This window comes from Oncorhynchus keta, chromosome 13 (genome assembly GCF_023373465.1).
Source record: "Oncorhynchus keta strain PuntledgeMale-10-30-2019 chromosome 13, Oket_V2, whole genome shotgun sequence".
NCBI classification, from domain to species: Eukaryota; Metazoa; Chordata; class Actinopteri; order Salmoniformes; family Salmonidae; genus Oncorhynchus; species Oncorhynchus keta.
The window spans coordinates 1,173,548-1,185,887 of NC_068433.1; the positions used below are offsets into that span (position 1 = coordinate 1,173,548).

Consider the following 12,340-nt stretch of genomic DNA (forward strand, 5'->3'; position numbering starts at 1 on the left):
TTGATGACAGCTTGCACACTTCTTGGCATTCTGTCAACCAGCATCACCTGGAATGCTTTCCCAACCGTCTTGAAGGAGTTCCCACATATGCTGAGCACTTATTGGCTGCTTTGCCATCACTTTGAGGCCCAACTCATCCCAAACCATCTCAATTGGGTTGAGGTCAGATGACTGTGGAGGCCAGGTCATCTGATGCAGCACTCCATCACTCTCCTTGGTCAAATAGCCCTTAAATAGCCTGGAGGTGTGTTGGGTAATTGTCCTGTTGAAAAACAAATGATAGTCCCACTAAAAGCAAACCAGATGGGATGGAGTATCGCTGCAGAATGCTGTGGTAGCCATGCTGGTTAAGCCCAAACCAGATGGGATGGTGTATCGCTGCAGAATGCTGTGGTAGCCATGCTGGTTAAGCCCAAACCAGATGGGATGGTGTATCGCTGCAGAATGCTGTGGTAGCCATGCTGGTTAAGCCCAAACCAGATGGGATGGTGTATCGCTGCAGAATGCTGTGGTAGCCATGCTGGTTAAGCCCAAACCAGATGGGATGGTGTATCGCTGCAGAATGTTGTGGTAGCCATGCTGGTTAAGCCCAAACCAGATGGGATGATGTATCACTGCAGAATGTTGTGGTAGCCATGCTGGTTAAGTGTGCCTTGAACTATAAATAAATCACAGACAGTGTCACCAGCAAAGCACCCCCACACCATCACACCTCCTCTTCCATGCTTCACGGTGGGAACCACACATGCAGAGATCATCCGTTAACCTACTCTGCATTTCACAGCCATGGTGTAACGGCGTTCGTCTGTTGGAAGAGAGTCGGACCAAAATGCAGCGTGGTGGTTACTCATGTTCTTTAATGAAGAATAGACGATACATTAAATAACTATATATATACAAAACAACAAACGGAACGTGAAAACCTATACAGCCTGTCTGGTGTCAACTAACACAGAGACAAGAACAATCACCCACGAAATACACAGTGAAACCCAGGCTACCTAAATATGGTTCCCAATCAGAGACAACGAGAATCACCTGACTCTGATTGAGAACCGCCTCAGGCAGCCAAGCCTATGCTAGACACACCCCTAATCAACCACCATCCCAATGCCTGTGGCGGTCCTCATGAGAGCCAGTTAACTCTAATGAACTTCTCCTCTGCAGCAGAGGTAACTCTGGGTCTTCCTTTCCTGTGGCGGTCCTCATGAGAGCCAGTTAACTCTAATGAACTTCTCCTCTGCAGCAGAGGTAACTCTGGGTCTTCCTTTCCTGTGGCGGTTCTCATGAGAGCAAGTTTCACCATAGCTCTTGATGGTTTTTCCGACTGCACTTGAAGAAACTTTCAAAGGTCTTAACATTTTCGGGATTGACTGACCTTCATGTCTTTCTTTTTGCTTATTTGAGCTGTTCTTGCCTTAATATGGTATTTTACCAAATAGGTCCTTCTTCTGTATACCACCCATGCCTTTGTAACGGATGTGAAACGGCTAGCTTAGTTAGCAGTGCGCGCTAAATAGCGTTTCAATCGGTGACGTCACTCGCTCTGAGACCTTGAAGTAGTAGTTCCCCCTTGCACTCCCATTGTGGAGCGATGGGTAACGATGCTTCGAGGGTGACTGTTGTTGATGTGTGCAGAGGGTCCCTGGTTCGCGCCCGGGTTGGGGCGAGGGGACGGTCTAAATTTATACTGTTACACCTTGTCACAACACAACTGATTGGCTCAAACGCATAAAGAAGGAAAGAAATTCCCCAAATTCATTTTAACAAGACAAACCTGTTAATTTAAATGCATTCCATGTGACTACCTCGTGAAGCTGGTTGAGAAAATACCAACCGTGTGCAAAACTGTCATCAAGGCAAAGGGAGGTTACTTTGAAAAATCTCAAATACAAAATATATTTAGACTTGTTTAACACTTTTTTGGTTACTTTATGATTCCATATGTGTTATTTTATAGTTTTCATGTCTTCATTATTACTCTACAATGTAGAAAATAGTAAAAATAAAGAAAACCCCTGGTGTGTCCAAACTTTTGACTGGTACTGTATGTAGTACATTTAAACACTGTGTCTGTCTTACCGTGGCGGTGCCAATAGCGCTGTAGGCACAGTAGGAGTCTGGATCTTCCAGAGGAATCTCCTCCAACACCTCTCCCTGTGAATCCACCATCCATAGAGAGTTCCTCTGGATCCTATACACACACACACACACACACACACACACACACACACACACACACACACACACACACACACACACACACACACACACACACACACACACACACACACACACACACACACACACACTATTTTTTTGTATTTAAGTTTTATTTAACTAGGCAAGTCCGTTAATTACAAATTCTTATTTACAATGACGGCCTTGTAAAGACCCCCCGGGTCAAACCCTCCCCTAACCCGGACGACACTGGGCCAATTGTGCGATCATGGCCAGCCCGGAATCAAACCCGGGTCTGTAGTGACGTCTCTAGCACCGTGATGCAGTGTATTAGACGACTACTCAGGAGGCTCTACTATACAATACACACATTATACACTACACACACTGTACTTATACTCTACACACATTATACACTACACACACTGTACTTATACTCTACACACATTATACACTACACACACTGTACTTATACTCTACACACATTATACACTACACACACTGTACTTATACTCTACACACATTATACACTACACAAACTGTACTTATACTCTACACACATTATACACTACACACACTGTACTTATACTCTACACACATTATACACTACACAAACTGTACTTATACTCTACACACATTATACACTACACACACTGTACTTATACTCTACACACATTATACACTACACACACTGTACTTATACTCTACACACATTATACACTACACACACTGTACTTATACTCTACACACATTATACACTACACACACTGTACTTATACTCTACACACATTATACACTACACACACTGTACTTATACTCTACACACATTATACACTACACACACTGTACTTATACTCTACACACATTATACACTACACACACTGTACTTATACTCTACACACATTATACACTACACACACTGTACTTATACTCTACACACATTATACACTACACACACTGTACTTGTACTCTACACACATTATACACTACACACACTGTACTTATACTCTACACACATTATACACTACACACACTGTACTTATACTCTACACACATTATACACTACACACACTGTACTTATACTCTACACACATTATACACTACACACACTGTACTTATACTCTACACACATTATACACTACACACACTGTACTTATACTCTACACACATTATACACTACACACACTGTACTTATACTCTACACACATTATACACTACACACACTGTACTTATACTCTACACACATTATACACTACACACACTGTACTTATACTCTACACACATTATACACTACACAAACTGTACTTATACTCTACACACATTATACACTACACACACTGTACTTATACTCTACACACATTATACACTACACACACTGTACTTATACTCTACACACATTATACACTACACACACTGTACTTATACTCTACACACATTATACACTACACACACTGTACTTATACACTACACACATTATACACTACACACACTGTACTTTTACTCTACACACATTATACACTACACACACTGTACTTTTACTCTACACACATTATACACTACACACACTGTACTTATACTCTACACACATTATACACTACAGCGGCCTGCGAAAGTATTCACCCCTCTTGGCATTTTTCCTATTTTGTTGCCTGGAATTAAAATAGATTTTGGGGGGGTTGTATAGAGCATGGCGCTTGTAACGCCAGGGTAGTGGGTTCGATTCCCGGGACCACCCATACGTAGAATGTATGCACACATGACTGGTCGCTGTAAAAGCGTTCTAAATGGCATTGTATCATTTGTATCGACATTTTGAATCCCACCCTCTCATCTGGTTTTAGAGATGGTCCCGGTGCACCTCAGCCACGCTCAACGTCCTAAACGATATCATAACCGCCATCGATAAAACACAGTACTGTGCAGTTGTCTTCATCGACCTGGCCAAGGCTTTCGACTCTGTCAATCACTGCATTCTTATCGGCAGACTCAACAGCCTTGGTTTCTCAAATGACTGGTTCACCAACTACTTCTCAGATAGAGTTCAGTGTGTCAAATTGGAGGGCCTGTTGTCCAGACCTCTGGCAGTCTCTATGGGGGTGCCACAGGGTTCAACTCTCGGGCCGACACCTTTCTCTGTATATATCAATGATGTCGCTCTTGCTGCTGGTGATTCTGTGATCCACCTCTACTCAGACAACACTGTCGTGACATTGTATTAGTTAATGTGACGACTGTTGCTCATCGAATAATTAAAGTTTCTAATTGCGTGATTAACTGAATCAAGCAATTATTAACTCATTAACCTGGGGCACCATGGGATTTTATTGAGTTTCTATTTCCCAAATTAACTCAAAGAATATCAGAATATCGTTTTTACAACAGCCGCTAATTAACCAGTTTCCTCGACAACCAATCTCGTTCTGAACGTCGTATAGTCCGTGAATCTGCACAGACCCGGGTCTCACCAATGGGTTCGGACCCGGGTCTCACCAATGGGTTCGGACCCGGGTCTCACCAATGGGTTCGGACCCGGGTCTCACCAATGGGTTCGGACCCGGGTCTCACCAATGGGTTCGGACCCGGGTCTCACCAATGGGTTCGCACCCGGGTCTCACCAATGGGTTCGGACCCGGGTCTCACCAATGGGTTCGGACCCGGGTCTCACCAATGGGTTCGACCCGGTCTCACCAATGGGTTCGGACCCGGGTCTCACCAATGGGTTCGCCCCCGGGTCTCACCAATGGGTTCGGACCCGGGTCTCACCAATGGGTTCGCCCCCGGGTCTCACCAATGAGTTCGGACCCGGGTCTCACCAATGAGTTCGTACCCGGGTCTCACCAATGGGTTCGCCCCCGGGTCTCACCAATGGGTTCGGACCCGGGTCTCACCAATGGGTTCGTACCCGGGTCTCACCAATGGGTTCGCCCCCGGGTCTCACCAATGGGTTCGGACCCGGGTCTCACCAATGGGTTCGCCCCCGGGTCTCACCAATGGGTTCGGACCCGGGTCTCACCAATGGGTTCGGACCCGGGTCTCACCAATGGGTTCACACCCGGGTCTCACCAATGGGTTCGTACCCGGGTCTCACCAATGGGTTCGGACCCGGGTCTCACCAATGGGTTCGGACCCGGGTCTCACCAATGGGTTCGGACCCGGGTCTCACCAATCCGGGTCTCACCAATGGGTTCGGACCGGGTCTCACCAATTGGTTCGGACCCGGGTCTCACCAATGGGTTCGCCCGGGTCTCACCAATGGGTTCGGACCCGGTCTCACCAATGGGTTCGTACCCGGGTCTCACCAATGGGTTCGCCCGGGTCTCACCAATGGGTTCGGACCCGGGTCTCACCAATGGGTTCGCCCCGGGTCTCACCAATGGGTTCGGACCCGGGTCTCACCAATGGGTTCGGACCCGGGTCTCACCAATGGGTTCACACCGGGTCTCACCAATGGGTTCGTACCCGGGTCTCACCAATGGGTTCGCCCCCGGGTCTCACCAATGGGTTCGGACCCGGGTCTCACCAATGGGTTCACACCCGGGTCTCACCAATGGGTTCTCACCAATGGGTTCGCCCCGGGTCTCACCAATGGGTTCGGACGGGTCTCACCAATGGGTTCGGACCCGGGTCTCACCAATGGGTTCGGACCCGGGTCCACCAATGGGTTCGGACCCGGGTCTCACCAATGGGTTGACCCGGGTCTCACCAATGGGTTCGGACCCGGGTCTCACCAATTGGTTCGGACCCGGTCTCACCAATGGGTTCTCTCACCAATGGGTTCGGACCCGGGTCTCACCAATGGGTTCGGACCCGGGTCTCACCAATGGGTTCGGACCCGGGTCTCACCAATGGGTTCGTACCACACCAATCTTAGTTGAATATTTATTTTCTAAAAAGCAAAAATGATGAAAAAAGACACACATAGACAAAACACATTATTATTGTTTAGAACTTAGTATAACGGGCCAACACACTATGGTGTTACCCACAATGGGGATTTAAAAGAGAGAGAAAAGAAAGTACAAGAAAGAAATATACATTTGGGTGAATTTGTCATCTATGCTATTCTAATCCTAGCCTTGCCCCAAACTTCCACTCTTATGGGTCTAGATTTTATTCAAATCCAATTTTAGACAACTAACTTAACAGTTCATCTTCCCCAAAACATATGGATATTTTCCATACAACGTACAATGTATAAACATCAAACATCTACTAGGAAAACTCTTCACGTTACAATGTTTTCGTAATAACGTCATCTATTAACCTTTAATAACAAAACAAAAATGACATACATTTTCATATTCCACCTATCGTCATGACCACCAAATGACAAACATTTTCATATTCCACCTATCGTCATGACCACCAAATGACAAACATTTTCATATTCCATCTATCGTCATGACCACCAAATGACATACATTTTCATATTCCACCTATCGTCATGACCACCAAATGACATACATTTTCATATTCCATCTATCGTCATGACCACCAAATGACAAACGTTTTCATATTCCATCTATCGTCAAAAATGACATACATTCTCATATTCCATCTATCGTCATGACCACCAAATGACATACATTCTCATATTCCATCTATCGTCATGACCACCAAATGACATACATTTTCATATTCCATCTATCGTCATGACCACCAAATGACAAACATTTTCATATTCCACCTATCCATGACCACCAAATGACATACATTTTCATATTCCATCTATCGTCACCACCACCAAATGACATACATTTTCATCACCTATCGTCATGAACACCAAATGACAAACATTTTCATATTCCACCTATCGTCATGACCACCAAATGACAAACATTTTCATATTCCATCTATCGTCATGACCACCAAATGACATACATTTTCATATTCCACCTATCGTCATGACCACCAAATGACATACATTTTCATATTCCATCTATCGTCATGACCACCAAATGACATACATTTTCATATTCCACCTATCGTCATGACCGACCAAATGACAAACGTTTTCATATTCCATCTATCGTCATGACCACCAAATGACATACATTCTCATATTCCATCTATCGTCATGACCACCAAATGACAAACATTTTCATATTCCACCTATCGTCATGACCACCAAATGACATACATTTTCATATTCCATCTATCGTCATGACCACCAAATGACATACATTTTCATATTCCACCTATCGTCATGACCACCAAATGACATACATTTTCATATTCCATCTATCGTCATGACCACCAAATGATATTCACCTACATTTTGACATACATTTTCATATTCCATCTATCGTCATGACCACCAAATGACATACATTTTCATATTCCACCTATCGTCATGACCACCAAATGACATACATTTTCATATTCCATCTATCGTCATGACCACCAAATGACATACATTTTCATATTCCACCTATCGTCATGACCACCAAATGACATACATTTTCATATTCCACCTATCGTCATGACCACCAAATGACATACATTTTCATATTCCGTCTATCGTCATGACCACCATTGTGGCTGACGGAAACCATTGTTCCAAAGTCCCTTTATTTCAGGTTTAATGTTCTGAGGCTGGTTCTCCATAGTAACAGGACAAAGGAATTTGTCTGTGGCCTGAGATTTGCCATGGGCGTGAGGGGTCACAAACCCCCCCACATCTTCAGAACCCTAGATCTCTCCTCCTCTGTTGGGGTTGAGAGATAATCTGTAGGGTTGTGGTCTCCTGTAACCTGACCTGGTCAGGACAGTCATGACAACACCATTCTGTATACTTCTGGCCCTTCTTTGGACACTGTGCTAACAAACCTTCAAACGAGTTTCAAATCCATACAACTCTCATTCCGTGGCTCCAACTTCTAGTAAAACTAAGTGCATGTAACCGATTGAAACGCTATTTAGCGCGCACCGCTAACTAAGCTAGCCGTTTCACATCCGTTACACATGCTCTTCAACCAATTCAACTACTCTGGACGGTTCTGACCTAGAATATGTGGACAACTACAAATACTTAGGTGTCTGGTTAGACTGTAAACTCTCCTTCCAGACCCATATCAAACATCTCCAATCCAAAATGAAATCTAGAATTGTCTTCCTATTTCGCAACAAATCATCCTTCACTCACGCTGCCAAACATACCCTCGTAAAACTGGTCCTCACTACATATTCTATGACAAACCCACTGGCTCCAGAATATGTATACGTTTCTGCTAGGTAAAGCTCCGCCTTATCTCAGCTCACTGGTCACCATAGCAGCACCCATAGCACGCGTTCCAGCAGGTATATCTCACTGGTCACCCCCAAAGCCAATTCCGCCTTTTGCACCCCAGTATCTCTACCTGCACATCATCATCATCTGCACATCTTTTCACTGAAGTGTGAATCTAAATTGTAATTATTTCGCCTCTATGACCTATTTATTGCCTTACCTCCCTACTCTTCTACATTTGCCCACACTGTATATAGATTTTTCAAAAGAAAATTATATTGTGTTTTTGACTTTTGGTTTATTGTTTATCCCATGTGTAACTCTGTTGTTGTTTGTGTCGCGCTGCTTTATCTTGGCCAGGGCGCAGTTGTATTTGAGAACTTCTCAACTGGCCTACCTGATTAAATAAATACATTTGAGCGACCTTTTGCAGCAATTATAGCTGCACGTCTCTTGGGGTATGTCTCTATGAGTTTGGCACATCGAGCCACTGGGATGTTTGACAATTCTTCAAGGCAAAAACTGCTCCAGCTCTTTCAAGTTGGACCGATTCCGCTGGTGTACAGCAACCTGTGTACAGTCGTACGACAGACGCTCAATTGAATTGAGGTCTGGGCTTTGACTAGGCCATTCCAAGACATTTAAATGTTTCACCTTAAACCACTCAAGTGTTGCTTTAGCAGTATGATTAGGGTCATTGTCCTGCTGGAAGGTGAACCTCCGTCCCAGTCTCAAATCTCTGGACGACTGAAAACAGGTTTCCCTCAAGAATTCCCTCCCTATACACACTACACACACACTATATACACTACACACTATACACTATACACTACACACACTATACACTATACACTATACACTACACACTACACACACTATACACTATACACTACACACACTATACACTATACACTACACACACTATACACTATACACTATATACACTACACACTATACACTATACACTACACACACTATACACTATACACTATACACTACACACACTATACACTATACACTACACACACTATACACTATACACTATACACTACACACACTATACACTATACACTACACACACTATACACTATACACTATACACTACACACACTATACACTATACACTACACACACTATACACTATACACTATACACTACACACACTATACACTATACACTATACACACTATACACTATACACTATACACTACACACACTATACACTACACACTACACACACACTATATACACTACACACTATACACAGTATACACACTACACACACTATACACTACACACAGTATACACTACACACACTATACACACTACACACACTATACACTACACACAGTATACACTATACACACTATACACACTATACACTACACACAGTATACACTACACACACTATACACACTACACACACTATATACACTACACACACTATACACACTATACACACTATACACTACACACACTATATACACTATATACACACTATACACTACACACACTATATACACTATATACACACACTATACACTATACACTATACACACACACTAAACACTACACACACTATATATACACACTATACACTACACACACTATACACTACACACACTACACACTACACACACTACACACTACACACACTATACACACTATACACTACACACAGTATACACACTACACACACTATACACTACACACAGTATACACTACACACACTATACACACTACACACACTATACACTACACACAGTATACACTATACACACTATACACACTATACACTACACACAGTATACACACTATACACTATACACACTATACACACACTATATACACTACACACACTATACACACTACACACACTATACACTACACACACTATACACTACACACACTATACACACTACACACACTATACACTACACACACTATATACACACTATATACACTACACACACTATACACACTATACACACAGTATACACTACACACAGTATACACTACACACACTATATACACTACACACACTATACACACTACACACACTATACACACTACACACACTATACACACTACACACACTATACACTACACACACTATACACACTACACACACTATACACTACACACACTATACACTACACACACTACACACTACACACACTATACACTACACACACTATACACTACACACACTATACACACTATATACACTACACACACTATACACTACACACACTATACACTATACACACTACACACTACACACACTATACACTATACACACTATACACACTACACACACTATACACACTACACACTATACACACTATACACTACACACACTATACACACTACACACTACACACACTATACACTATACACACTATACACTACACACACTATACACTACACACACTATACACTATACACACTACACACTACACACACTATACACTACACACTACACTACACACACTATACACTATACACACTATACACTACACACACTATACACACTACACACTACACACACTATACACTATACACACTACACACACACACTACACACACTATACACTACACACACTATACACTACACACACTATACACTACACACTACACACACTATACACTATACACACTATACACTACACACACTATACACACTATACACTACACACACTATACACTACACACACTATACACTATACACACTATACACTACACACACTACACACACTATACACTACACACACTATACACTACACACACTATACACTACACACACTATACACTATACACACTATACTCTACACACACTACACACACTATACACTACACACACTACACACACTATACACTATACACACTATACACTACACACACTACACACACTATACACTACACACACTATATATACACACTATACACACTAAACACTACACACACTATACACACTATACACTACACACACTATACACACTACACTACATATATACTACACACTATACACTACACACTACTACATTATATACACACACACTACACTATACACACTATACACTACACACACTATACACATACTATACACACTATACACTACACACACTATACACTACACACACACTACACATACACACTATACACTACACACACTATACACACACTACACACACTATACACTATACACACTATACACACTATACACTACACACACTACACACTATACACTACACACACTACACACACTATACACTACACACTACACACACTATACACTACTACACACACTACACACACTATACACTACACACACACTATACACTACACACACTATACACTATACACACTATACACTACACACACTATACACTACACACACTATACACTACACACACTATACACTACACACACTATACACTATACACACTATACACTACACACACTATACTCAACACACACACTACACACACTATACACACTATACACACACACTATACACTACACACTACATACACTACTATACACACTATACACACTACACACACTATACACACTATACACTACACACACTATACACTACACACACACTACTCACATTATATACACACACACTACACACACACTACTCACATTATATACACACATACTATACACACTATACACTACACACACGATATACACTACGCACACTATACACTACACACACTACACACTATATACACTACACACACTATACACTACACACACTATACACACACACACACTATACACTATACACACTCACAGTACACACTATACACTACACACACTATATACACTACACACACTATATACACTACACACACACTACACTACACTCACAGTATACACTACACACACACACTATATACACTACACACACTATATACA

General features: G+C 42.3%; 1 protein-coding gene across 3 annotated transcripts in view; it reads right to left on the reverse strand.

Annotated features, from left to right (window-relative positions):
* Positions 1-12,340, reverse strand: part of tfr2 (transferrin receptor 2) — a 96,157-nt gene that overhangs the window by 50,248 nt on the left and 33,569 nt on the right. For all 3 annotated transcript variants that reach the window (XM_052458837.1, XM_052458836.1, XM_052458838.1), the window contains exon 6: positions 2,083-2,194. In XM_052458837.1, coding sequence (XP_052314797.1) covers positions 2,083-2,194 — 112 coding nt within the window. The remainder of the gene's footprint in view (positions 1-2,082; positions 2,195-12,340) is intronic.